Source organism: Drosophila guanche, unplaced genomic scaffold, assembly GCF_900245975.1.
Source record: "Drosophila guanche unplaced genomic scaffold, DGUA_6, whole genome shotgun sequence".
Lineage (NCBI taxonomy): Eukaryota > Metazoa > Arthropoda > Insecta > Diptera > Drosophilidae > Drosophila > Drosophila guanche.
Window position 1 is genome coordinate 4045722 of NW_022995744.1, and position 27883 is coordinate 4073604.

At 49.0% G+C, this 27883-nt stretch overlaps 8 protein-coding genes across 10 annotated transcripts; 5 read left to right on the top strand and 3 right to left on the bottom strand.

Annotated features, from left to right (window-relative positions):
- Nucleotides 1-452: 452 nt before the first annotated feature.
- LOC117579680 (protein obstructor-E) lies at nt 453-1576 on the top strand. The gene is made up of 4 exons (XM_034265668.1): nt 453-526; nt 586-735; nt 796-1232; nt 1295-1576. Coding segments are annotated over exons 1-4 (813 nt in total). The 5' UTR covers nt 453-525; the 3' UTR covers nt 1520-1576.
- Nucleotides 1577-1740: 164 nt separating this feature from the next.
- LOC117579678 (protein obstructor-E) lies at nt 1741-3011 on the bottom strand. The gene is made up of 4 exons (XM_034265666.1): nt 2887-3011; nt 2571-2819; nt 2067-2503; nt 1741-2000 (listed from the first exon to the last, which is right to left on the bottom strand). Exons 1-4 carry the CDS (start codon nt 2894-2896, stop codon nt 1776-1778), a joined length of 921 nt encoding a protein of 306 aa, XP_034121557.1. The 5' UTR covers nt 2897-3011; the 3' UTR covers nt 1741-1775.
- A 240-nt stretch (nt 3012-3251) lies between these two features.
- LOC117579681 lies at nt 3252-4609 on the top strand. Its single transcript, XM_034265669.1, has 3 exons — nt 3252-3388; nt 3613-3673; nt 3734-4609. The coding sequence occupies exons 2-3, from the start codon at nt 3620-3622 to the stop codon at nt 4430-4432; spliced, it is 753 nt and encodes a 250-aa protein (XP_034121560.1). The 5' UTR covers nt 3252-3388; nt 3613-3619; the 3' UTR covers nt 4433-4609.
- A 5827-nt stretch (nt 4610-10436) lies between these two features.
- On the top strand, nt 10437-16969 carry LOC117579671. The gene is made up of 8 exons (XM_034265655.1): nt 10437-10743; nt 11150-11318; nt 11484-11944; nt 12021-13539; nt 13598-13869; nt 13934-14532; nt 14867-16061; nt 16125-16969. Exons 1-8 carry the CDS (start codon nt 10480-10482, stop codon nt 16764-16766), a joined length of 5121 nt encoding a protein of 1706 aa, XP_034121546.1. The 5' UTR covers nt 10437-10479; the 3' UTR covers nt 16767-16969.
- LOC117579676 (bifunctional peptidase and (3S)-lysyl hydroxylase Jmjd7) lies at nt 16969-18050 on the bottom strand. The gene has a single exon (XM_034265663.1). It carries the CDS (start codon nt 17965-17967, stop codon nt 17020-17022), a length of 948 nt encoding a protein of 315 aa, XP_034121554.1. The 5' UTR covers nt 17968-18050; the 3' UTR covers nt 16969-17019.
- Nucleotides 18051-18612: 562 nt separating this feature from the next.
- Nucleotides 18613-19568, top strand: LOC117579501 (GSK3-beta interaction protein). The gene has a single exon (XM_034265403.1). The coding sequence runs from the start codon at nt 18734-18736 to the stop codon at nt 19202-19204; it is 471 nt and encodes a 156-aa protein (XP_034121294.1). The 5' UTR covers nt 18613-18733; the 3' UTR covers nt 19205-19568.
- LOC117579500 (ATP-dependent RNA helicase Ddx1) lies at nt 19250-21929 on the bottom strand. Its single transcript, XM_034265402.1, has 4 exons — nt 21861-21929; nt 21755-21806; nt 20028-21700; nt 19250-19966 (listed from the first exon to the last, which is right to left on the bottom strand). The coding sequence occupies exons 1-4, from the start codon at nt 21874-21876 to the stop codon at nt 19521-19523; spliced, it is 2187 nt and encodes a 728-aa protein (XP_034121293.1). The 5' UTR covers nt 21877-21929; the 3' UTR covers nt 19250-19520.
- Nucleotides 21930-22495: 566 nt separating this feature from the next.
- On the top strand, nt 22496-27303 carry LOC117579243 (guanine nucleotide exchange factor subunit Rich). Of its 3 annotated transcripts, none has more exons than XM_034265025.1 (2): nt 22496-22623; nt 22717-27303. In XM_034265025.1, the coding sequence occupies exon 2, from the start codon at nt 22735-22737 to the stop codon at nt 26986-26988; it is 4254 nt and encodes a 1417-aa protein (XP_034120916.1). In that variant the 5' UTR covers nt 22496-22623; nt 22717-22734; the 3' UTR covers nt 26989-27303. The 3 variants fall into 3 exon arrangements, with proteins under 3 accessions (XP_034120916.1, XP_034120919.1, XP_034120918.1); XM_034265028.1 differs by having other exon boundaries at nt 22525-22645; XM_034265027.1 differs by having other exon boundaries at nt 22531-22649.
- Nucleotides 27304-27883: the final 580 nt, after the last annotated feature.

The following is a 27883-nucleotide window of genomic DNA, read 5'->3' on the forward strand; positions in this document are numbered from 1 at the left end:
ATCATGGCATACCCATGCCTATACCATTGCGTAACTAGTTCCATACCATCAGATAAGTATCTATACTAACTTCTTTACTCGTATCTCATGGTTATGTTTGTGTTACATAGCTGCACACTCGGCAGCAATTCACGCCATCTAATTGCTCTGAGAACCTCTTACAGAGTAATACCATGGAGGAACACCCATGACAGTGGCAGTGGATAACCAAATTTCATAATTATGCATATCCGTTACTCGTGTGCCGACTGAATACTTTTTATGTGAGTTCTCACTAAAAACATACTCGAGATTGTCTGTTGTTGTTGTCGCTATCTGTCAGAGTCGAATTTGAATGCGACAAGTTGCGAGCGATTCCAATTACAACTGGAAATCATGCATCCTCCTCATCTGATAAGTATTGGCAATTCGCAGTGAACGAAGACGAAAGACATGGCCAGCAGCTGATTGCCAAAAAGGGTTACCTATAAATGGAGGAGACCGTCTCTACAACCCCACAGTAGACAGAGCAAGACTAAACCAACAAGTAAGTACGGAATGCGAGGCACAAGGAAAGTATTATTAACGAGCTCTTCAAACGAACAGTGATGTACCGCCTGAACGCCTTGCTGGCCCTGGCCACCCTGATTGGAAGCTATGGAGCCATTGGAGCCGACATCAACATCTGCTCGGGTGTGGTTAGCAATTTGTTCTTGCCGCACATCAGCAACTGCAGCCAGTACTACCTGTGCATGAGTAAGTGACTCTCTCTCTGGTGACACCTGCTCTCCTTTCTATGACTCTATGACTTTGCAGGTGAAGTGGCGGTGCCGCGGGAGTGCCCGCAGGGCTACTACTTCGATGCCAAAGATCAGCAGTGCGTGGTTGTGGAGGAAGTCCGTTGCTTGCCCGTTTGTCCCGCCAAGGGTCTCTCATCCTTCTGCTACGATCGCACCTGCACCAAGTACGTGCTCTGCTTCGATGGCACACCCGTGCTGCGGCAATGCTCCGACGGACTGCAGTACAATGCCCAGACGGATCGCTGCGACTACCCGCAGTTTGTGGACTGCGTGGACAACCTGTGCGTCAGGCAGAACAATCCCGCTGACATTGTCTACATAGCCAGCAAGTCGTTGTGCGACAAATACTTTGTCTGCGTGGACGGTCTTCCACAGGTGCAGAACTGCACCCGCGGCCTGCAGTACAATCCCGCGACCACGAGCTGTGACTTCCCCTCGAAGGTCAACTGCACGGTGAGTGGACTTTCTCGTATCCATCTTGGCAGGATATCATATCTTGCGGTGCCCTCTTTCAGGTGGAGACTCTGCAGCGCAACATCCTGCCCTATGCGAAGGCTCCGCCCCGAAGCGCCGGCACTGTATGCCCTGCCGAGGGTACTCACTTCTATGCACACAAGAGCCGCCAGGATGCCTACTACTACTGCCTGAATGGACGTGGTGTCACCTTGGACTGCACACCCGGTCTCATCTACGATGCCAAGCGCGAGGAGTGCCGCGAGCCACAATTCATAGCAGCCTAAGGATTAAAGGATTGTCCCGCACAGAATAAAATAAATTGCACTTGTCTTTGAAAAATATCTCTGGCTTTTGATTACCCCCTTTTAGAATGGCTACTGAGAACTATGTTCCTAGAGATTACATTTTAACAATGATCGAACTAATAATCATCAAAATGATACCCAAAAGACGAAAGCTTGGGGAGCCAATTAATGTTTTCCAAAATAAATCCATTTTTGTCGAGAGTAAATTTCATTTTATTTTATTCATTGCATTCCCTCAGAGTTCTACATTGTTGGGTTCTCTACACTCCTGTACCTTGGCATCGTACCACAGACCAGGAGAGCAGTCCAGGGTCAGGCCATGGCCCTCCACACAAAAGTAGTAGGCATCCTTGCGCGACTCGTGGGGATAAAAGTGGACGCCCGCAGAGGGGCACTTCATGTCCGCGATCCGTGGGGACTGTCGGGAGAAAGGCTGGACCATTTTCTGCTGGTAGGATATCTACAAGGACATAGGAACTGTTTACCTTCGAGTTCATTGTGGAAAAGGCATCCAAAAATAACCCACCTGACAGTCAGAATCTGATGGCAAGACGCAGCAGTTGCATGTGGTGCTAAAGTACAATCCTTTGGCGCAGCTCTGCTCTCTGGGCACGCCATTGCCGCAGAGGAAATACTTATCGCAGGACACCTTGCTGGGCACGTAGTGCAGTTGGTAGGCATTGTAGTAGATGGAGCACTCGGACTCCACACAGTCGACATTTTGGGGGAAGTCGCAGCGATCCGTTTTGGAGTTGTACTGGAGACCGTCCTGGCACTCCCTCAGAACAGGATGACCAAAATAGCAGAGGACATACTTGGTGCAGGTCCGCTCATAGCTGAAGGTGCTCAGTGTATAGTTCGTGCAGGTGGGCAAGCAGTGCGCCTCGTTTTGCCTCACGCAGCTCTGGGTGGGAGCATTGAAGAGGAAAGGCCTTTCGCACTGCAGTTCAATTGCCTGTCCGTCTGAGGTATGGAACAAAAATAAGCATGTTAACATGGAATTCGATGAATCATTAGGATCCGCACATACACCGACAGAGATAGTACTTGTTGCAGTCACCCACATAGGGCAGGAACACACTGTCGGCCACGTTCTCGCAGAGACTGAGGTTGCCCATGATTAGACTCATATCACTGCCATCTTCCGCATCATCTGCGGCTGTGACGGATGCTCTGCCATCTTCCCTGTCCGGCAAAGCACCTGTATCCACATCAGCATCTTTTGCTTCAACCAGAAAATGGTTGCAGAGCAGCAGTCCGAATATCAGCAGCCCTGTTCCTATAGTACGTAATCAATGAATCATCATCAAATATGAATTTCAGTTTACAGTTTGTGCCCGACTTACTTCCAGTCATTGTCAGCTTTTACGCTCAACTGCGGGCGGAGTTCTTCCTTTATAAGGCTTTTTCTGTTAAGTACAATCAATTGATAAGACAATCGCGCCATCGATGTCTTCTCCATGGAGCTGACAAACTAATTAGCTGCAATAGACAATGACTCTTGACTGTACAATTCTCTTTGGATTTCTAGGGTGTCTCTCCCCCATTGATGATAAATCGTTTGGCTCGTTGCTCTGTGCAGTCGGCCTCTAATTTCCCCCTAGCTGCCACACATCAATATTGAAACGTTCGCCGCCTGGGCCAGCCACCGACCGAACTTTTACTTATAGACAAGATCGTTTAAAAGAATTTCATTTTCGGCACGATTCAGTTGGATCTTTGGCATCATTCTGTGCACTGCTCGGCGCTCTACGGAAGGAAAATAATTACATTGTATATTGTATATCATTTGAATAAGAAATTTCTGCATTTGTGGAGTGTATTATTATTATATCTGTTAACCTCTGTGTAAGTTTACATAATGGCTGCATTTTTGAGTCCTCCCACGATTGCCGCACTTGAAAAGCAAAGCGTAAAAATGATTGACACATTTTTAACCGAAAAGTCAATCCGACACAAAGAACAACTTATTTATAGACAGTGCTTCGTGGTGGGCCTCTGTTTGTATTGAAAACATTAGCAATCTGCCCGATATAATATTTAGATTGAGATCTCGTACACTTTTCATTCAGCTGCATAATGGTTAACGAGCTCAACAGGCCGCCTAATGGGGATAATGCCGCCCTCAGCGAGGTAAGAGCTGTAATTGGATATAAGGAGATTACAGAGTTTAATATTGTTCATCTTTCGAAGCGTCTGGCCGCCTCCAATCGGCAGTTGCAGGAGATGCAGGAGGAGCATCGTCAGCTGCTGGAAGAGATGGAAACGTTGAGAACACGCGCCGCAGAGCTCACCCGGCTGAATGCCCAGCGCCAGCAGCTAAGGCATACAGGACGCGAAGAAGAGCAGCAGTCCCTGGCGGCACCGCCCAGTCCAGCAGAAACTCCAGGTCTAGCAGCAGCTCCAGTCGACCTGGAACCAGTGGCCGCTCGTTCTGCGGAGGCTGTCCAGGAGGAGGAGGAGGAACAGGGCGATGAGGATAAAGAGGAAACTGCTAGTTATCTCCAGGAAAAGCTGAATGAGATTGCAAACCTGAAGGCTCAATTCAAGCGAGTCCAGCACATGGTCGATACCACAAAGCTGATCGAGCAACACGTGTCCACCAGAGAATCTGTGCAGACCTCAAGTACCTCAAGTCAGAGCAGCAGCAGGCAAACGACTAGCACCTCAAATGCCACCAGGGAGGTCCAAGTAGCGGCGGAGACGGAAGATGCGCCCCAACCTGATCGCACCTCAGCTGCTCCTGACAACGCTGAGCTATTGAACTCCATGCTGAACATGTTTACGGATTTCACTAGTGACCTGCGTGGTCAGGCGGAAAGTCTACGTGCGGAACGCGACCGCATTCGGACGCTCAAGGAGGAAATTATTCAGCGCAAACAGGGAAAGTAATCTTTGAAAATGTTGTTACGAAAATTGAACAAAATCGAGGCCTAACGAACAACAGCAGTCACCAACTGTATTCAGCACTGGCATTCTGTATTCATTTCGAAAGTGAGTCGAAATACACATCTATATCTGTTGAACCACATAGCCAATAACAGTAATAAATATGTCGAGAGTAGGAAATCATGTTGTCTTTACTTTTTTAAGGTATATGACGAACAATTTGCAATTTGTTTAATGTTACCGCTCTACCCTTGGGTAGAGGGGGACTATTTGACCGCCCGCCTTTACAAGGTGTAACTTGTTACAGTTTTACTTCAATTTGGTCGATGAACTCGATTAATGTTTGGTACGAGCTAATTTGTTCTTTTTCAAAGAATTTATTGATATTATTATATTTCCTTGGCGATGGGTAGTTTTGCCTTGTTGTGTTGTTATATTAACTGTTATATGCGATGCGTTATCGATGGTATCGCAAGTATCACAAATGTTATATGCGCAAGTGTGTGCCTATAAAATGCACTGCCGCTAAGCTTTTAGCGTGAATGGCTTTTAGCTTATTTCTATTTAGGAAGTATAGTTTTGTTGAGGTAGAGGGAACAAGTGAGAAGTATTCTCTGCGTTTAACGCTGGCAAACTCGGCATACTCTCTCTCTCATTCTTCTTTCAGTATTCGGCGTATCTCACATATCGCATCTTTAAGATTCCATTTAACTACTGTGTATTTTCCCAGTCTGTGTGCTTCTTTGGCTGCTGTGTCTACTGCCGTGTTCTGAGGGATGTTGGCATGGCCGGGTGAGAAATGGATTTCTACCGTCTTTAGGTAGAACGGATCTTTGACGAATCTTTTCCCTGATTATATACGCGAGACAATTATCCTGAATGCTCCTTGCCAGTATTAGAGCCCAGTTTCTGCTGTCCGTTAGGATGGCGATATGAGAAAAACCGCGCGAGATACCATGGTCCAAGGCCTTTTCAATTGCAAGCAACTCGACAGACAGTGATAACAGGACGTGTTTTGAGCGTGTAAAAGCTATCTATGAAACCTTAGCCGTCGTGTAGAGTGTCTGTTTGCTACTGATCCATCAGTGTGGTAGGTCTCGAAGCCTCCCCTTGTCAGGAGTGCCCTTTTTTCCCTGTGGAGAACTATTATGCCCGCCTGGTCTAAGCTGTGCTTGTTAGCAGCGACCCCTTTAAAAAAGTCTGAGTCAAACCTAATTTTAGTGCAATGCGAAGTGGTACTCTCAAAGACCTCGATTCTCTCCAGAATATCGCCGATCTTTCGAAATGCCTTGGCGTAGCCCGTGTTTATGTCCCTGTTTAGAGACACCGTCCTACTCTCTGGGAGGCTGTACGCAAATGCCTTGGCTAACTCTTTTGCCGCCAGGAATCTCAGTCTGTATTCCGGGGGAAGTTGGAGTGCAAATGACTAAGCCTAGTGACTTTCTGAGGTGGTGGTTACAATGAGATTTGATTTTGGCTAGAGAGGATTTGGACAAACTGCTGAAAGACGAGCAAGCGTATTCTAGTCTACTTCTGACAAAGACCTTGTAAACAATGAGCCCTCTCTTTGGGGTGATACCGTAATGGCACCCACTGAGTAGACTTAGAAACACACAGTTCCTGTTTGACTCCCAAATGGAGTCGATGCTCGATGTGCGCTTAGGCTGAGTTGTTCGCTGAAATTGTTCTGCCTAGATATTTTATCTGATCTACTTGCCTAATCTCGACTCCTTGGTGCTCAATGTTCAGCTCGGTTCTTCGGATGCTGAAGTGAATCACTTTGGATTTGGCTGGGTTGCAAGCAAGGTTAAGCCTGTTGTTAAGTCTTGCCTCAAAGCTGTCTATTTTTCCTACGAGCATACGTTTGGCAATGGAAATCTCCTTGTGGAAGCAAATAATAAAGAAGTCGTCCGCATACTGAAACAGTAAGCAATTGCCATCGTTTATCTCGAGCAGGTCTGCGGGTTACAAGTTGAACAGAGTTCGACTGAGACAGCTGTCCTGACTAACTCCCCTGTTCAGCTCAACCTCACTCTTGCCCTTAATGAGTAGACGCCTGCTTAGGAAGCTGGCAATCCATGCAGTGTGATTCGGGTCGAACTGCATGACATTCATCTTCTGCTCTAACGTGTCCACTATTACGCAGTCAAAGGACCTTTGTAGGTCAAGACAGGCCGCCACGACCTGGTTCCCTCTCGCCTTCAGAGACAGGACCTTGTTGATCAGGTCGTTGATGCAGAGCGCCGTGGACCTGCTCCTCCTGAAGGCAAAGGCTCATGCATTGAAATATGTTCGTCCAGCTTTAGCTTTATCAACCCCTCTATAGACATAATCAAGGTGTTTATTAGGCAAATAGGCCTGTTGTTTTGGAAGGAAGCGGGGTCCGCATTCTTCTTGGGAATTGTTTATATGTTTATAATTTAAAAAATGCTATGATTTTTCTCCACAGGAAGTTGCTGCAGCATCCGGAACGAGATGCTATCTGGGCCTCTTGTCGAATTAGGGTTCCTGGATTTCAGGAAGCACAGAAATTTCCCCATGTCCAAAGGTTCAGGGTCGCCTGGTCCAATCAGAGGTGGAATGTTTCTGGGGGCTACTACTTGCAGTGGAAAGGATGCCTTTGACCATTTTTAGAAAGCCCTTGTCGTTTTCGTATGTCCATGTGTTCCCTACGTTTTCGACTTGTCCTTATTTCTTAAGGTTTTTTACTCTGCTCCACTTGGAGGGCGAAGAGGAAACCTCTTCTATGAACTTTGAGAAATTTGACCTTTAATTTTTTATACGCCCTATGTTAAATTTAGTTAAGCATACAATTCAACAAACACATCAAAATCAAACTCAAATGAAACAGATGTTCAGATAAACTAAAAATTTATAGTTTCGAGTCAGCCGGACTCTCAAGTTCTTGGAAAAGAGATCCCATTGTCCATATAATACAATATAACTGCATAATCCAGTCACCAAGTAATGTGAAGTAATGTGCTTCGTCATACACGGTGGCGGCTCAATTATGGTCTGGGGGAGATTTTATGAAAATGGAGCTGATGCCTTGGTCTTAATCGATGGAATAATGCGAAATGAACAATATTTAAGCATTCTGAAACAGAATCTCCCAGGAGTCATCGGAAGTTTTGGACTAGCTGCTAAAAAAAATTAGAAAATGGCCCAGAGCACTTTTACTTTTTGGTCAAAAATTGGATTTCCAAACAAAAATTCCAGTCAATGGGTGCCCATTATAGTCTTCCGATATGAATACTATTGTACTTTTATAGTTCCATGTGAAATCTTAGCTTGAAAAATATGCAGACCCTGCAAGTATAATTATTTAGTTGTGGGAGAGGCCAAAGGACGAATGGTTAGAAATTCACCTCTGCATCGGTGCAACGCTACTCCCTCAATATTCGAAATCGCATTGCAAACTAAAAAAAAAATTAAAGTCCAGTGCAAACATTATTCAAAAATTTTAAATACACTTATTTGTTTAAAATATAACCGCGGTGCAATACTGTAGCACTTGGCTTCTTTCATATTTTACGTTTTCATATTTCTTCTGGACTTTCAAATGTCTTCAAATCTTCAAAAGTAAGTTACACGGCGATTTAATCCCCCGTGATGGAAATTCTCCAGGAAACCCTCTCCTGTGTCAAAACGGTCAGGGAAATCTTCTTCTGTGTCTAAACGGTCAGGGAAATTATCTCCCACCAGACGCACATACAGCTGTGAAAAAAAAGAGCACCACTTTTGAAAAAGGGATTTAAAATTTATAAAATGACCAAGCTCTTTTCCTAGATGTTGATGTTCAATTTGATATTACTAGCTAGTTACTCAAATTATCATTCAATTCCCCGCAGGATTTGCTGATTTTGTGATACATCTTTCCTCAATTGATTGCATAATAAGGTTAAAACGAAAAAGGTCAACCCTAAAAATATATTTGCTATTAATCAAATATATTAATCAACCGCTTTTAACAATAACCACTGACTTTGTCTTAGACTGACATGCATTTAACCTTTTCATATGTTTTGTATGTACCATATACCGATCTTTATTTATTCCCGGTCTCTATAATCTGCCAACTTTTTAAAGTAATTTATTGAGATTGTGGCTGTTACAAAGGATACCACTCCTCCATCATCAGCGATCTTTTCTTTTTCAACAGAAAAATAAGGTAAATCGGACATTTCTGCAGGTATTGATAATTTATAATAAGGGATGGTATGTTAGCATTTTGTGAATGTTATCTAATCACAAAAGCCATCCTTTATTATGCGTTATATTTTCTGGGCATATTTGCAATTCCTCTGGGAATTTAATTCCTTCCTTTATATATTGCATTTTAAATATATTTTTAAATTCTCGCCGCCTTATGACTAACTTTATTGATTTTATGGTATCCATTTTGATAGAAGCCTGTCTCCATTTCGGATCTGCCAATAATGCATATGGTCCATTATTTCCAAAAGAGCGCAAATAATAAATAATTTATTTATTAATTCTAGTAAAATGATTTAATTTTCAATAAAGTCATGGGATAAGTATTTTGTTTTACTCCGACGATCTATTTCGACTCTCTATTACATATTTGCGCACAGTTGTTTCCGATTTTTATATAATCACTGACGAAATATTTCACAATACTTTTAATCGTTCGTAATGTCTGTATTCAAAAACCAACCTTCAAATATTGGGTGGATTTGGCCGCAGAGTCTCACAAATGAGAAAGCTCACATTTTTAGAATTGTCCAGCAACTGGAACCGACCATTTTTATGAACTGGCGTCTGCGAAATTAGAACGTATGGATCTAATTTCTGGAGGATTTTTATTCCCGGTCCTCGAAGAGTAAATAGGGTATATTGTATTTGTGCACAAAGTGAATGTATGTAACGCACAGAAGGCAACGTTTCCGACCCCATAAAGTATATATATTTTGATCAGCATCAATAGCCGAGTCTCTGTCTGTCTGTCTGTCCTTCCGTCTGTCCGTCCGTCTTGTTGAGCGCTTGGATCTCAGAGACTATAAATGCTAGAGTCACCAAATTTGGCATCCAGATGGCTGTATGCTCACACTGTTACAAGTGTACTTCAAAAATGAGCCCCGCCCCCTTCCGCCCCCGCAAACCACCCAAACAATTTTGAAGATAAAAGAAAACTAAAAACGCCATTGCGTAGGGAATGACCTTATCATCAGATCACCGAATTAGGATCCGATTGGATCATTATTATAGCCAGAATGAAGAAATAATTTTGCAGCGGCTAAACCCACACCGTTCCGCAGCTAATATTTGTTTTTTTTTCACATTCTCTCATTAATACTCTGCTTCGCGCAGTGTGCGGCCTCTGCCTCTGCGACGAGTCTGCAGTGTGTGGGTCTAGGGAAGGGGAGCGAGCTAAAGGAGCGTTTTGGTGTGAGAAGTGTTGTAGATGTACATAGATGAGAGATGAAGAAAAAATGTAAAATTTGACAAAACAACCGCTAAGGTACAGATGTAGTACTGAGTGCCGGGTATAAAAGTTGCGCCGCGTAAGAAGCGTCTCACCCTTCTCGTTTTTATTTGAATTGAGAACGCAGTTTTGCCATTTCGGTTGAATTAAACATAACATAGTCCCCGAGTTTTTTTCTACGTGTAAACTTTTGATACGCTCTTTCAAATGTATGTCAGCTGTCAAAATATATTTGTATGAATGAAATTTTATACAGCTTTATTATAAATATATTTATAAATCAAATTCTGGCTTCTACTTTTTCTTATGGTCGTTTAGCATATTCTGTGCAAAAAAATGTCAAGAAATGATAACTCTTCAGAAATTCAGAAAATCACCTCAGGAACAAAGTAGTTATAATATACGAGCATGCTGTTACAATAAAGTTTCAGCAACTTTTTAGCTTCCATCAACATTATCTGGCTATTTCTAGCTATTTGTATGGCTAGTTGAGCTGTTTTTTACCCGAACAGTTGGCAACACTGAATAGAATAACAGCTGTCAGCTGTGCTCAAAACGACAAGAAAATTTATTAGGCGTCTTTTTTGTATATGTATATTTTGTGATGGCGCCGCCCATTAAAATTGTTGTGGACCCAGCTATTAGCAAGGGCCGCAGCAGTGGATGCAATAACAACCACACGAGCAGTGGTACGGGCGCAGTGCCCAAACAGCAGCAACAAAACTCAAATGCAGGTGGAGCCGCCTCTGCCGCAGGACCTGCACCTGCCAGCAGATCGGCACGTTCCAGACGCCATCAAGAGCATCTAGGGGAGCCAGACATGGACTTTGTGGAACCTCTGCAAAGGGAAACACTAAAAACATTAAATGTGAGTTAACAAACTGCGAGATTCGATTCTCCTCCCATGCACTGCCATCGATTGCCGCCCACCGTTTGAGGCGTTGCCATGGCATCCTCCGGCCTGGCATCTTCTAGAAGTACATAGTGAGAACTGACGGCTCCGCTGTTCTCTTTCGATTTATAAATACTTTTCACACTCATTACGGCCACCGTCAGAAAGAATTCGTGGCTGCCGAACGTTTCAGTAACAGAAACGAAACGAAAGCAATCACATCGCACAACGACTTCGATCTGCCACAGAAATACTATATATATATATATCTATATCTATACATCTGTAGAGATATATTTACATATATAAAGACACTATCTTCAAGATTACCGCGTTTCTTGTACTAATAATTCTGGTATTATTTACTTGCTGCTGGTTGAAGGATCTGCTGCAACGAACTCGCATCACAAACGGCCAGATCCGCAGCCAGGAGGAACAACAGTCGGCCATATCAACAACTACATCGTCAGGAGTTCAGCAACACCAGCGGGAGCGGGAGCGGGAGGCACTGCGTCACTTGGCTGCTGAACACAACAGCTACGACCCAACAGGTAAGTGGCGGAAAAGTTCTTACTTGGCCCACACACTGAATGAATGTGCGCTAGTTCATGGTCTATAAATACCCATGGGGGCCACAGAAATAACTGCCTCTACGCTCCACGCTAGCCAGCAGCCCACACTAATGCCCACACACAATCTTCTCCTCCCTTTTGCAGAGCAATTGCAGGAGCAGCAGCAGCGCTATTGCTTTCCCGTCCGGCCTGTGCAACGTGTCCAGCATCAGCCGTCATCTGCTGCCCCGCCTTCCGCGTCATCGGCCTTGCTGCGTTTGCGTCAATCGACGCCCCCGAATGCGACAGTAGGCGTGGTCATACCAAACGCGACCACAACGAACGGTAACGAGGAGCACTTGATTCAGTTCGCCGGTGGACTGCAGACACTGGTCCAACGACTGCTTGGCGTTGCTTTGAGCCCCAGAGGCGAAGGAGCTCGCCCACAGCTTGAAGTGTTTCGCTCCCTGATAGAATTCGATGAGAACTTGAATAGCAGCAGACTGCAATCGAACGGAATCTCATCCGAGCAACTGAAGAACATGGTGCACGAGATCAATCCCAGCGCCGAACAGGAGGAGGGCATTGTCAATTCGACCAGCCTCGAGGATGTGGCATTGAGTGAGGTTGGCCAAATCCAAAAATTTACCAATTAGTATGTCTGTCTTGTGAGGTAATCAATATGTCCTCTTCACCTTTCAGATGAGCGACAATCGGGCCCAGTCGATACAGTCGTTGCATAGCGTCCTGGAGACGCCCACACCCGATGCGACGCCCAGCTTCGATGAGCTGCAGCAGCGCCTGGATGCCTCCAATCGCAATATGCAGCATCTGCAGGATGAGCAGGCCAAGCTGCTGCACATTCAGAACATGGCCAAGTCCCATCTCAGCGAGATGGAGCAGTTGCGCCAGCACGCCAGCCACATGCCCCACTCGAGCAACGGTGGCGAGGGTCCCAGCTATGAGTCAGTGCAACAGGTGCAGGACGACATGGCCTCGCTGGTGGGTCGCATGAAGAACCTTACCGCATTTATACACAATCAAAACGAGGTGAGCAGCGTCCTGGGTGACGACGGTCCGGAGATCCTTGCCGAGCAGCAGGCCCTGCAGGACAAGCTCGAATCGTTGCGAAGTCAGCGGGAGGACATGCGTAATCTCGTCGACCAACTGAATAGCATCAATCAAACGGCGAAGGAGACCAACCGGGCAGTCAGGGAAGCCAAAGAAGACACTCCCACGCCGGCAAATCCGGCTCCACCACCGGTTCCGGCTCCTGCTCCTGCTCCAGTGTCCACAACAGATCGCGTGGTGCCCGTAGAGTACCAACGGAATGTGCCCATTTTACGGCAGGAAGCGGCCAATGCCGCTCAGCGTGCGCTCCACGCCCAGACGATGATCACCCAAAAGACGGCAGACATTGATGCCCTCAAAGCCCAAATGGCAAGGCTCAAGGGCATGCTGAACACGGTCAGCCAGATTGAGGACTCTACCCCGAGCGTCGGAGCTATTTTGGAGCGAGAGAGTGTGAGCATCGAACGACAGCTGCTCCCAGACGATATTAGCCATCGCGTGCACACCCTCAACGATGTCACGTCAGAGCTGAGGGCCGAAGCAGCCAGCCTGCAAAAGGAGCGCGACCGCATCTTGGCACTGAAGGCAGAGATCGAGCGACGCAAGCAGCAGGCAGCGGCCGCAGTGCAGATGGGTGAAGAGGCGCTTAAACGAAACAGCCTGACACCGACACCCACGCCCATGAGGCAGCGCGAAGAAGCTCAGGAGGAGGAGCCATCCGAGGTGGAGACCTCCCTGCAGGCCACTCCGCCACGCGAGCAACTGCGCGACGAGTTGCGGCTTCAGTGCGAGCGTCTGCGGAAGGAGTATGAGCAAAAGCAGCGCGAGCTGGAGCAGCGGTACATGAACAGCAACAACACCACCTCGGAGGCAGATGACGAGGGCAACGACGATACCGACAGCGACAAGTACTTTGCCAATGTGCGCACAGCCTCGTCGGCCACCCTGAAGCGTGCTCCCTCGGCCAGCACTGTGGTGGAGCAGCGACGGTCGCAGCCAACAAACAACCCACCGCCTCCTCCCATGCACAACGAGGAGGATTTAAATGTGACCATCGACACGCTGTCGCTGGGCAACGATAGCCTGCTCTCGAGCAGTGCCAGATCGCAGTACATGCCACCGCCCATGGCGCCAGTTCATGGTATGTGGGGTAAGTACAAATGGAAAGCCATGTGACCTGTGATCTGATATTTATGTCTCGCCGGCAGCCACGCACAATGCCAGCAGCAATGCCTGGCACGGTCAGCAACCCATCTATGCCCCAGTGCATCCCAGCAACGTGGAGAGCAAGCCAACTGTTCCGACTGCGCCACAGGCCACATCCTCGAACGCCTCCGGCTCGAATGCATCGGCCGATGCCGTGATGCTTCAGCAGTTCATGCAGGCCCAGCAGATGCTCATCAACTCGGTCTGCCAGTGCAATCAGACCCTGTGGCACCAGCAGCGAGAGATCGATAATCTTACCAATCAGCTGCATGCGGTAAGTCGAAGTCTCCAAGTCCAAATTGATCTTTGGCCAATGTCTCTCAACTCTATTCGAACAGCTCCAGGATCGCTTCAATGTTGTGGGATGTCAGGACCATAGCTACGGCTTGCGCTCTGAGTCAGTGCCTCCACCGAACCTCTCGGTGGGGACTCCCATTCTGGGCCAGATACCCAACAACCTCTGCCTGGGCGGCAGCAACCACCGAGCCCAGTCGGAGCAGATGTTTAATTTCGGTGCCCATCAGAGCGGCCATCAAAGCGCATTCAGCAACTATCAGCGCAGCTGTCACCGCAACGCGGGCACAACGGGAAGTGTTTACAGCACCAGTAGCGATGCCCACCAGCAGCAGCAGCAGCAGCAGCCGTTCCTCAATAATGCAGCCCCGCCACAGCCGCCGCCACCGACACACTTCAACAACGAGACGCCGCTGTCGCCACCCTCATATCGCGCCAGTCCGGGACCCATTTTCATGAATCACCACAACAACACCATCCACCAGAACAACGCAAATCTGCGCACCCAGAATCAGTACGCCAACAATTTGCACTCGCTGCCAGTGGCCGGAGGAGCAGCTGTGGCACCGCCACTGCAGCCGACGCTGAACAACCAGGTGCCGCCCGGCAATCGGGCCAACAACTACTGGGACAACTTCAGAAGGTAATGAGAACCCTGAATTACATTTATGTACTTGGGCTTGAGTGGTGGTGGCTTGGGCCTTGTGGTTGCTTTTTATTTGGTCAGTTTGGTCGGGATGGGGGCGGCAGAAAGAAGCCAAAGAAATAAAAATTATTAGAACCTTTGAGTGTTATTCAATTCATTTTCAATTCTGTATAATTCTGGCGGTAAGTCTAAGCAAATGAATGGTTCAATTAACAGAGTTGAAAGTGACTAACTAAAAAGCTTTTATATACTAACCCCTAATTAATATAACACTTTGCTAACCTGATTGCCTGCTTTCTATTAACCCATTAATATTTCTGCGCTTTTGCAGCTACTCGCGCCAGAATCTGCTCTCCAACAAGAGCAATGAGGAGCTTAATGTGGACCATCAGCAGTATCGCCGTCAAAGGTCGCGTCTCACATATTTCCCGTCGCATGCTGCTGTGCCATGCTCGCGCAGTTCCGCCTCAGCCAGCGCAGTCCTGTCTTTCCAACAACAACAACCGCAGCAACAGCAGCAGCAACGACAGCACCATTTCTTAGAGTCGTCTCCACTAACCGCTTTGCATGGCAGCGGCAGCAGCAACAGCAATAACCTAAACAATACCACTAGTGGGGGCAGAAAGCGGGATTGGCGTGACGATCCACAGCTCGTGGACGAGGACTTGGACGAGGTGGAGGAGAACAATGACAATGCCATCTATGGCGGTGGCCGGCGTCGTAATCGCCGCCGTCCTGCGGCCTCCCCTCTGCTCGATGACGATGCCGATCAGTCGAGCTCCTGCAATTTGGTCAACATGAACGTCAACTTCGGCAACAGTCCGTTGTATCAGCGCAACAAGGTGCCAGCCAAGCCAACCACCTCGGCCGTCTCACTGACTCCACTGCAGCAACGTCATCTGCGCTTTGACTTTGAGCTTCCAGCACAGTACATCGACTATGATCTGCCCCAGGCGCCTGCTTCTGCACCAGCGGCACCTCGAATCGATACTTCCAGCTTTAATCATGAGAGGGGAGTGCCAGTGGATGAGTCGAATGCTTTGGAACAGAGTGAGGAGACTGCCTCCGAGGAGCTGAATCGAAATCTGCTTGTTAATGCATTGAAAAGCGACAAGTTCACGACCAAGTTCTACGAGTCCATCAAGGAGGATGTCTACAGGCGGCTGGAAACCCTATTCGAGCAGCAACAACAGCATCAACAGCAACAACTGCAGCAGAGCCAGGAGACGCATAGCCTGCGGAAGGCCCTCAACCAGGGTACTTCTCCCCCGGAGCGTGCGCAGGCCCAGGAGCAGGAGATCGAGAACGAGAACGAGGCGGAGAACGAAGCTTCTAATGCGGAGGGCACAGAGAGCCGCAGCGAAACGCCTTTGGAGGCAATGAGCCTGCAGTTAGACAATGACAGGCCCGAGGACGAGAAGGGATCCCCTGCGAAGCCAGCCCAAAACGGGCACGCCCAAGCCCTCGAGCTGAGCGATGGGGCTTACGGTGCTTCCGCTTCTGCTGTAAGGACAGACAACGAAGAGGTAAGAGGGAGGGAGCAATCCTAACAAGATCTGTGCCAAACTCATCCTTCGATATTTTGCCAGAAAATAATTGAGCCGACCCTTGAGAGTGCCACCTCGGGAGCGGTGGCGGTGGCTGGGGCAGTGGCCAGCGTAGAGATGGCTCCTGATCATGCGCTGATCGAGTACATTATCAAGCGCATTCGGAACCAGACGCACAACAACACAATCATTAACGACTCTATGCTGGTGGAGGTCTCCAAGCTGACGGCGACGGCCGCACGCAACTCTGCCACCAGTTGGGCCCAAAACGCTTCTTCGCCCCTCATTTCGCCCAAGCGGATCTATGCCAAGATTAAGAAAATGGACATACCCCGACAGCGGGATGAGTTCCTGCTCTGGTATCGCTCTTACTTGGAGCAACTCTTTGTTGTGGATCATCCGAGAGGAGACAGCCATGCCAAGTCCAAAGTGTCGTCCACCAGCAGCCCCAAAAACCAAACAAATAAGCGAGTGCGTGAGCAGTCGCACTCCCAATCACAGGACTCCAACAACGATGCCGATCTTGCAGAGGCTGATCAGAAGAATGTCTCCTCTTCCAACGGCAACGGGGACCTCGAGTGCGAGAACAATGAGAACCCCGATGAGGAGGCTGACGCGGATCCGGATGGTCTTGCTGCCGGCGATTCGGGAGATGTGGAAAAGAAAGATATCAGTCTGGACTAGCTACGATATACCCAACCCAACCCACACATTCCTAATCTCACTTAAAACATAAGACACAACATATACATATTTTTATGGGTAATCGTCCCTCGCTCACTCCCATTCTTCATCGCTAGAAAGTGGTTAATTTCTGTTTGTGTTTTCGTTTAGTTTTCACTTTGAGTTTTAGCTATTTTTAGTTTAAATAACATTATATAACAATTACATAAACACTGATTATGACTGATGGGCTGCTCGTTCCTAGGCAGTGGGGCTAGCTCGCCTTACTGGCTAGCTCCTCCAACATGCGATGGTAGCAGTAGCGACTGTCGTACTCCATGTCATACCAGAAATTGACTGCGATGCATTTGTGGCTCTGTTGGACATGATGGAACCAGTAGTTGGGCAGGTACAGGACATCGCCAGCATGGACTCGCACTTTCAGTGGCTTGGCTCTCGAATACTCGGGATACTTGGCCAGGTCGGGGGCCAGCGGGTCTATGCTGACCCACTCCGTCAGTTGTTCCACACCATCCTCGTCCGTCAGTGGATCTATGTAGAACTGCCCAGAATCCGATGTCTTGTAGACGCCCGTGGGATAGGTGCTGCGTGGAACACAGCTCAGCTTATGCGGCGGTATGAGAATGAAGTCCTTATAGCCGGATATCACACAGTACATATTCTCATAGGGATCCTTGTGCATGGAGGTAATCGCGCGCTCGTCCCCCAGCCAAAAGTTGACGGCGTCTGGGGTCTTATTGAAGGACTGTTGGGCAAAGTCCAAGTCGCCCATCACCAGGTCACTGGCCAGCTCCGGGAAGTCCTGGCTTAAGTTGGAGTTTTGCTTCTGTACGTAGTGGATGGCGCCCATGGGATCATCGAGCCGCACGACTAGCTCTGAGAGTTTCATTCGCTTCTCCAGGGGCAGGACAAAATACTCTCGCCCCTTCTGGGTGGCCAGACCATCTGCGTAGCCATTCGGTGTGACGGCCACATCCACAATCTTGTCGTTCAGTTTCTCGACCAGGTACTCCGGGGTCCATTTGCCAATGGCCGGCCACGCTACCGCATTGCGGATGACGACCGGCGAGTTTTTGGCATAGTAGTCGCGGCAAAACTCCAAGGCACTGGGGAGGTGGTCTAGCTCCGCGATACTGTTCCCAATGCACAGATCATCCGCCTCTTGGATCAGCAGATCGATGCCAGCTTGAATTTTAGACATAATGCATTGCGGGTGGCGTCCGGATCTATCAGTAAAATATATCTAATAAAACCATGTCATTTTCAAAATATACCTTTAATCCTAAACCATTTTCCTAGACTTTGCTATTCTGATTAATATTGCCAGCTAGTTGAGACTCTCAGCGCTAAAACTATACTTTTATTCGACTCATCAATCAATTTTCCACAAGATTGTCTTGTTTTTTTTTGGCTTCTTTGTATTTGATTGCTTACAAAATAAGGATCAAACTAAAAAGGTAAAAATACAAACAATTAGCATAAAACGTAAGAATGTTACGTGATTTGGCTACTTTTTGCTTGTCAATCGGTGGTATGGTATGGCACTTCGTATACCCTAATTCAATTAAGTATTGTTAAAATTCTGGTTTCCAAACAGATTTTAAACATTAATTATGAAACATAGAGTAGAATGAATTGGTGCATTGGTGAATCCAAATACATATTTAACTTGTCAACGGATATGGTATGGAATTTAATAGATGGATAACATGGCAGTGGCGACAATTTAATAAAAACTTAAATATTTATAAACGGGGATTCATTAAAATAACTTTAGTTTCGCAGTTGTTATTTACAGCAATTCCGATATATTTTCTGAGGGTCACATGGTATATTTTGTCGATAAATCCGCGTTCACACTGGCTGTGACATATGGGAAAAAACATGTTGCGCTTGTAAAAATCGAATAAATTTAAGCTAAATTCAATTAAAACGGAGACAAGAAAACCAGGAGGCGACGTGATAGCATGGGCGACTCAAAAGCCAGCGAAGGGGACTGCGAAGAACAAGCGTTTAACTGCATTGACGAGGCCAATGCGATCATCAACGATGTGAAGGCGCACGTCGCTGAAATATGCATCTCTTCCAAGCTGGCCAGCGATGCCACGCAGATATACTTGAACATACGGACCATAGAGAGTGCAACCTGCTGCGTGCAGGTCACCAGTCGCGGCTTCAAGATTGTCTCCTCCCTGTACGACACCGTCGATGCCGACAAGAGGATGGCTGCCAAGCTGCACATCGACGATGAGGAGGAAGCCGCGCCAGAGGATGACGAGGAGATCTTTGAAACACCCTATGCGTTGCTGGACAAGATAAGTCCCCGCTATGTGGAATCTTTCGGCAACCAACTGTGCCAGCAACTCCGGCAGCTGCAGCAGATGCGGACAGAGTTCCTCGAGGAGGAAGAAGAGGAGGAGGAGGAGGATGCCGACTAGTGACTGTAAAGAAACTCGGACCCGAGGCTGTATACTCTTTAGACAGAAGATTTTAATGTTAGTTTTATTTAATGTTTACTCGTAATGGTATCTCGTGCGTTCTCTGGAGCGGGTCTAAAGTCGAGTCCGAGGCCCATCTCCGATGTCTAAAGATATTTATGTGTGTGTGTGTGTTTGTGTACCATAAAGTATTCCCGCGAGTGTTGGCCACCATAGACTATCCAATTGTAGGGCCAACTCCTCCCGTTTCGCGTGTAACATCGATGTAACATTGTCCTTGCTTAGCAAAACCCAAACACTCAATCCAAATCCAAAATTAGAATTTAAGGCGTTTCAAGAATAAAGATTGTGATTGCAGTTCCAAGTCTGTTAGTTTCCGCACCGTCGGCACCAGCTGCTCCACATGGTCTTTGTAGCCGGTGCCGGTGTTCAGATTCTTCTGCCCGTAGACCACCTTTCCGTCGAAATCGTTGACGGGCACCTCCATGGCCTTGTCCACCTGCTGTATGGTGATGTTCAGGTGATCCTCGACCTCGGCCAGCAGGTTCGGCTCGTTATACCAAATGCAGCAGCCGCGAACATCGGTCAGATTGGTATTGCTGCAATTGCGGCCGCGCGACTTGCACCACTCGCCATGGTACCAGACCTTTTCCGGCACCGTGGAGACCAAACTGATGGCCAGGCCCATGCGCTCGGCTCGACCAACACGTCCGATGCGGTGCACGTAGTTGGCCTTGTCGTCGGGCAGAGTTACATTTATCACTACAAATCGAATGGACAGGATTGGTAAGGAAATAAAACGTATGATGGGAGAAACACTCACTGAAGGGCAATCCTGTGATGTCCAGACCGCGGGCAGCCACATCTGTGCATATCAGGAACTTGACCTGCTGCTGCTTGAACATCTCCAGATTCTGTTTGCGCTCTTGCGGCTTACGGTCGCCGTGCAGACAGACACAGGAGAAGCGCTGACCCCCGCGCTGCTTGAGGTACTGCTCCAGGTTGTCGCAGTCCTGCTTGGTGCGACAGAAGATGATGGCACGATCCATCTGATGCTTCTCTATGGCATGGAAGCAGTACTCGCCCTTTAGGAGCTTGACAGCCTGCGAATAGGTCTCCTCCGACGGATAGCTGGCATGCACATTGTCGCGATCGTGCACACCGTCGGTGCGGATGGGCTGGCGGAGGGACTGCCAGCTTCGATCTGCCTGCGGATCCACCAGGCAGACCACATGATGTACGGTTTCGGGCACGGCATCTTCGCCCTTCAGATCCACCCAGGTGGGGAAGTGCATCAGGCGCTCGGCCATTTTCTTAACCTCGAAAGCGTGCAGCGTGGCCGAGCAGACAATCATCTGGAGGCGGCGCCCTTCCGCCGTGATCTTTGGTATTTGCTTGTGCAGACGGTCGATGAGATCCGTGTAGCCCTGCTTGAGCAGCGCGTCTGCCTCGTCCAGCACAAAGAACCGGCAATGGGTGAGCAGCACGAAGCCACTGTTAATCAACTCTTCCAGGCGGCCGGGAGTGCCCACCACAATGTGGATGCCCTGCTGGAGCTGAGCCTTCTGCTCGTCCAGTCGGACCCCGCCTATGAGCAGCAGGGAGCGTACTTCCGGATTACTCAAGTGGTACTTGAATTTCTCGATCTGGTTGTAGGTCTGTTCGGCCAGCTCCCGACTGGGCTCTATAATGATGGCTTGGGGAGCGTTGGGGGCTGCTTTGGCGGCTGTCGCATTAGCGGTGGGACTGGCCAAGGGATTGGCCTTGATGTGCTCCGACCCGGCCTGGCAGACACCTACGAATCCATTGCCTGGACTGTACTTGAAGTCTGTTTTGCCAAAGTTGAACAACATTTCGGCGTTCTTAAGAACCACAGCCGGGTAAAATGTTTCCTTGCTGAGGTTCTCTGGCACGCGGAAGGCCACGCCCAGGCTCTGGCCATTCTTGGTGAAGCTCAGCTCCAGGCGCTGCAAGTCCAGCAGGCAGCCAATGACGTCTGCCTTGCCAAAGGCCTCGCCGTAGTCATCGAACTGACGATTGTTTGACTTCTTGCCCGTTCCGCCGAATCCGAAGCCATGCCGGCAGGTTCCTAAATCCAGATTAGCCTGCTGTGTGGACCAGCCGACACGGCACAGTCCCTCATCCGTTACTGTCGTCTCAAAGTAGAACTTTCCCTTGCCGCGCACTCCGGTGGTAGCACGACATCCGTGCCACTCCTTAAACTCCCTCGACTGGCAACGCAGTCCATCAGGGGTCACAGCTAGAGCATTGCCCCGATCGTAAAAGGACATTGTCCAGGGGGACACAGCTGCTGCGGTGCCCCCGCCGCCTTTGCCAGCCTTTCCCTCCTCAATGTCTCGTAAAGTCTCCCACACAATTTGCAGGATGGGCAGACAGAAGGCTCCCGTTTTTCCGGAACCGGTCTCGGCGGCCATCAACACATCGCCGCCACCCAATATGAGAGGTATGGCCTCCGCCTGCACATCGGTCGGCAGGCTGCAATGATACCAATTTATTGTAAAATGTTTCATCTCGCAAAATGTTTCTTACGTCCAGTCAGCTTCGTCGGTGGCCTTTCCCAGCTCCGGGAGAACGCCAAACTCTAAACGTGAATTATTTATTAACCAAAATAGTATAAACTTTGCTAGCTACTCACCCTCAAATGCGGTCATTCTGTATTTTATTTATATTTATATTTTTTATAATTTTCAATGCAAAAACCGCCGGCTGACAATCTGACTGGGAGCTATCGATCAAATATACAGAAATATACCTTATCCGCTAAAATATATACCGTAAATATACCGTCCTAAATCATTTTCCTTAATTTTGCTTTTTTATGATTCAATCAATAAATTTATCAATCACTTCACAACAAGGATGGCTAGTTTTCATGACTTTCTTTTATTTTTATTTATTTTAAAAAAAGTCAGCCAAACAATGGTATAAAACGTTATGTGAGTGAGAATGTGTACCCTAATTCCGTTAATTAATATTAAAATTTCATTTTCCCAACTGCGTTTCTTAGTGCTTTTAACCTTACAATTTATCTACAATATAGGTGTCTATAATTTGCCACATTTCGTTGAGACAGATTGAATAGTTTTTTCATTGATTGGCGCCAATTTCGTCAATTCCATAATAGCCTTTTCCCAAGGGTAGCAGAATGTTACGCATTCCGTGCTCATGGTGGGGAACAAGGTTGCTCGGAGAAACACTGAAATATACCGACCGTAAACGGTCACGTTAGACCGCGGTGCAAAATCAGTGCTGCAAAACAGATGTTTTGGCAAACAGCTGAGATTTCGAAATGTTTGCCAACACTCTTATTTGTATACGCGTAAATTGCAGAGATTTTGTGTTGTATTGTGCTAATTAGTTGAGATAAAATATGTAAAATTGGTCGTTCAAGATAAAATGTAAATGCAGACACGACTTGCCGCAAGTAAACATCAGTTTCGCCATGCATTCCAGATTGCTAACGTTCTCAACGTTCTGTTCTCCTTGCGCAGTAACTTTTCACTCGGAGGATGTACTTTCCAGTGGGCTGGCCCAAGCGGGTTAGTCTGGCGCTGCCCGGAGAGAGTGCCAATATACGTCACATCTGCTGTGATGCCGTCAAAATACTCGTGGCCGCCGTGGGCGATGACTTTCTTGGAATCTGGTACGCCAATCCCCTGATACCCATTGCCTACTTTCGCAGGACGGAGGAGTCCCTCAAGCAGTATGGGACGAACAATTTGATTGTCTGGAAACCCGACTCCAGGCAGCTGGCTCTGCTCACCAGCGTGGGAGCCTTGCTGGTCTACCAGCTGGACTTCGATGCCAATGGCAGTGGCATACTGATGCAGGTGGATCCCCCAGCGGCCAGCCTGAAGAGGGACTCTGCGGAGCTGTTCATCAAGGAGAACATACCCCGCCTGAGCCTGAGGGAGCTGTGCAGCGTCACCCTGGGCTCGGTAATCACAACCGTCTGCTGCATCAGCCTGAGCGAGCTGCTGCTGGCCACCCAATCTTGTGAGTTGCTACGTCTGCAATGGACCCAACTGGAATTGGCCGAGAACGAGCAGGAGCTGCCTGCCCTGGCCTCCATCAAGCTGCGCGACATTCCCTTCTACGTGCAGCAACAGCAAGCGCCTGCCAAGAACTTCCCTCCACTGGGCAGCGACTCGTTTGTGGCATCCCTGGAATACTCACCGTTCATTGGAGGCTGTGCGGCCGTTTTCAGCGATCGCCGTGCCGCCTTTCTAATAGCCAATCACCTGAAGTTTGAGACGGATCACATGCACGGCTTTTGGGTGCAGGACGTCGAGGATGCTAGTGTCTGCAGCGTGAACCACAAGTTCCGCCTGCTGGCCTATGGCCAGGAAAGCTCGGCGGTCAATGTCTATGCGATAGACGATGCCACCGGAGGACTGGAGTTCTCTCACCGGCTGACCCTCACAGAGAACGTGCTGCCTGGTAGCCTGGGCGCTGTGAATGAACTCAAGTGGAGTCCCGATGGTTGTGTTTTGGCTGTGAGCTGGGCCAATGGTGGATTGTCGCTCTGGAGTACCTTCGGCGCCCTGCTAATGTCCACGCTTAGCTGGGACTTTGGCCTCAATGTCGATCTGCTGAAACAGAATCCACTCAAGATGCGCCGCCTGGAATGGTCCACGGAGGGCTATCAGCTGTTCATGCTCATGAAGGAGGCGGAGAGCCAAGCCAACAACGTGCTACAGCTTCAGTTTGTGAAGAGCGCACTGAGCATGAATCCCTGCATGACGGCCAATCCACACATTCTGCTGCAGGGCGATGACTGCCTGTACATCAATCAGGGAAACAATCTGGAGGAGACCTATGGCGGCAACAAGTTTACATTCCCCTCCAGCGGAGGAGCCGACCAGCCGGAGGAGGACTGCCTGGAGCTCAAGCAGAGCTTGAACATGGGCAGCATCCTGACGGAGAGCAAGTACTGGACCCTGCTGCAGCTGCCCCTGAACTACGCATCCACCAATTGGCCCATCAGGTATGCGGCGATAGACAAGGAGGGCCTCCACGTGGCCGTGGCTGGGCGAACGGGCCTGGCCCACTACTCCCTCATGACCAGAAAGTGGAAACTGTTTGGCAACGAGTCGCAGGAGAAGGACTTTGTGGTGTCTGGCGGGCTGGTGTGGTGGCACGGCTTCATCGTGATGGGCTGCTACTCCCTACTGGACAGAACTGACGAGCTGCGCTGCTACCCCGCTGAATGCAAGCTGGACAATCAGTTCGGTCACAAGCTGCAGGTGCGGGCTCCCGTCATCAGTCTTAATGTCTTCCGCAACCAGCTGATCGTGCTGACAGCCGACGGCATCGTGAGTCTCTTCCACATGTCCAAGAAGTCGGCCTACGCCATAGACATTGAGTGTGCGTACGAGCTGGATGTGAAGAGCATCTGCATCCACCCCGCCTGTATTGTGAGCCTGACGGTGACCAACCTGAAGAACGAGCTGAAGCTGCAGGGACAGCAGCAGGACCAGGCCGAGACGATCATTGTGAATGTGTGCGGCCGCATCCTGATGATACAACGCGATGCCAATGAGAATGTGCCCAACACTCTGTTGGCCACGTGCCTGGCCAGCTGCGTCGAATGCTTCTGGCTCTCCCACACCCTGGAGCGGTGCGCCATGAGGGACTGCCTGTGGCTGTACTCGGGAGCGCATGGAATGCGCGTCTGGCTGCCCATTCTGCCGCCTGGACGGGAGAGAAGGGAGCAAGGTGGCGCCCAGCGCCTGCACAGCTTCATGTCGAAGAGGATCATGCTGAGTTTCCCCCTCAAAGTATATCCTCTGGTGATCCTCTTCGACAATGTGATTGTGCTGGGCGTGGAGAACGAGAGCACGCTGTACACCAACGAGTCGTCGTCCCATTTCTCCCTGCCATTCGCCCTGATGGAGCGCAAGTCACAGATCTACCTGCATAAAGTGTTGCGACAGCTTATCAAACGGAATCTCGGCTACTCTGCCTGGGAGATCGCCCAGTCGTGCCGCGCTTTGCCTTATTTCCCGCATGCCCTGGAGCTGTTGCTGCACGAAGTTCTCGAGGAGGAGGCCACCAGCAAGCAGCCCATACCCGACGCTCAGTTGCCGAGCATTCTCGACTTTATCCGCGAGTTCCCCGTCTACCTGGAGACCATCGTGCAGTGCGCCAGGAAGACGGAGATTGCCCTGTGGCCCTACCTCTTCTCCATGGCGGGCAAGCCCAAGGACCTCTTCCAGCTCTGTCTGCAGTCGGAGCAGCTGGACACGGCGGCCAGCTACCTGATCATCCTGCAGAACTTGGAGCCTTCGGTGGTCAGCAAGCAGTACGCCACAATGTTGCTGGACATTGCCCTGCAGCAGAGAAAGTGGGAGCTGGCAAAGGATCTGATTCGCTTTCTCAAGGCCATCGACCCGAACGAGATCGATTCGCCGCGCTCCTCGATGGTCGTCAACGTGAAGATTGCCCCACCGCCGCAGGTGAACACCCAACAGCAGGTTAACCAGAATGCAGATGCCTTCAACATGGTCCTGGGCCCCATTGCCCGGGAGCGCAGTTTCTCCACCACAGTGACCAGTAATCTGCCCAAGGACAAGCAGGCGGCTGGATCTGGCAGCGGAATGGCAGCCACACCCATCGGCGAGACGAGTAGCTCGGGTGCGCCCTCTGTGGTGCGTCGACGTTCCACGAAGCAACGGGAAACGTTCTGCATTGACCTGATCCTGCAGCGCCATGCCAGACAGCTGCTCCAGAACCATAAGCTCATGGACCTGGGGTACATGTGCGCGTATCTGGACTTTCATTTGGTCACCTGGCTGTCGCAGGAGGCAGAGCGGACAGCCAAGTTGGACGATTTCGCTGGCGCCCTGCAGGCTCTCCACGAGGAGCTGCAGCTGCCGAGTCCGTTTCCAGCTTCGGGCAAGGACGACTTTGCTCAGCTAAGGGCAACCCATCGGCAGGCGGGCGGCGGTTCATCGCAGACCTCAGAGTCGGGCTACTTCAGCCTAGCCACGCCCAATGGAGCGGCCACGCAGTCACCCCAACTGCAGCCCAGCATTAAGGAGGAGGAGGAGCTGCAGCACAGCTCCCTGCCCATCTTGAAAGCTCGCTCCAGCTCGCAGTTGTCGTTTGACAACTTCCGCTACCGCCGGCTGTACTCTTTGCCGGCTTCCGAGGACGACCTGCTGTCTGATCCGTTGCCCGAAAAGCTGTCCATCAAACTCCGGTACCTTCTCCAGCTGTTCATCGAGGCCAACTGCACGGACTACGCCCTGGTGCTGTCCATACTGCTGCAGGATGCGGCCTCCATCTCCCGGATAGTGAATGTAATCATCCGCAGCGAGTCGGTAAACTCATGCAAGCGAACGGAGGCGGCTCTGAAGCAGCTCAGCCAGTGGACCTTTGAGCACAACGGATCGCTGTATCGGGGCTTCGTGATGACGCTGCAGCCACACATATATCTGCTGGAACAGTACATCCAGTCGCTGGGTGACGTTTCCAGTTCGTCCACCCACGATGCCAGCACCAGTAACGATTTGACGGCCGACTCCGCTGACACGCTGGATAATGAGGAAGGCGACTTTGTGCCAAAATTGCAGCAGGTGAATGGAAATCAATGGAAGTCAGACCTGATGCCGGCCCACCAGCGCCTGACGCGGCATGCCAGCCTCGAGTCCAACGGAAATGCAGGCCCAACGCCCGTCGGCTCTGCCCAATCCACGCCCACGCAGCAGCGACTGCACCGCCAAAACAGTAGGGAGCGAGAGGGCTGTCGCCTGATGTAATTCGTACCTACATACTCGATGCAAAGACGTAAATTCCGTACAAGTGTACATTAGTGGATGTTTTGTAACTTGTTTTGTTGCTGTACTCGTAATTTGTTGAAATTGTTCGTTAATTGTAAGCCAAACATACATACACACGCAACACACAAACACACACACACGACAACGAAACAAACAATTGTATAACTGTACTGTATGATGCATACATACATAAATACGTAACATAATTCATAATTTAGTAGATGAAATTTGCTGCAATATTTGTTAATTACAATTATACAAACCATATACTTAAATATACAAAACGTAACTATATTTTTACTAATAAAAATAAACGAAATAAAAGAATAATATTAGAAGTCACTCGAAGTCATAAGACGCTGTGCATTGATGATCGGCTCGAGATGCACAAGTGAATTCCGATAACATGTGAGTTGAGTCTGTGATCGCATTTGGAAACATTTATTGATGCTCTCGCTCTTCAGATGGGTTTTTCCAACCGATTTGTCAGCCATCTCTGGTGTCTTTTGTGTCCATCCGCGCAATATTCGGTTGTAAAAGTTAATCGCTGTGACTGATTCATTACGAGCAGTGCTTGATTTGCTAATGCAGGTGGATAGTTAGTCCGTGTCCGTGTCCGTATCCGTGTTTTGTTGGCTGCGAATTTGAAGTTTCCCAGCAAGTTTTTCCGTGGAAATTCGCAAAAGTTCGAAGGCAACAAACACACAGCATCAGCAGGGAATGGGGAGGGAGCTTACAATAAAACCGTAACTTTTACAGAGTGTAATCACTGTAATGTTACGATGCGACAGGCCAAGAGTCCTAGAACTTCGCCAACTCCATCTCCCTCTCAAACGACAGGGTGCCCCTGGGGCGTAATATCTATGTAAGTTGA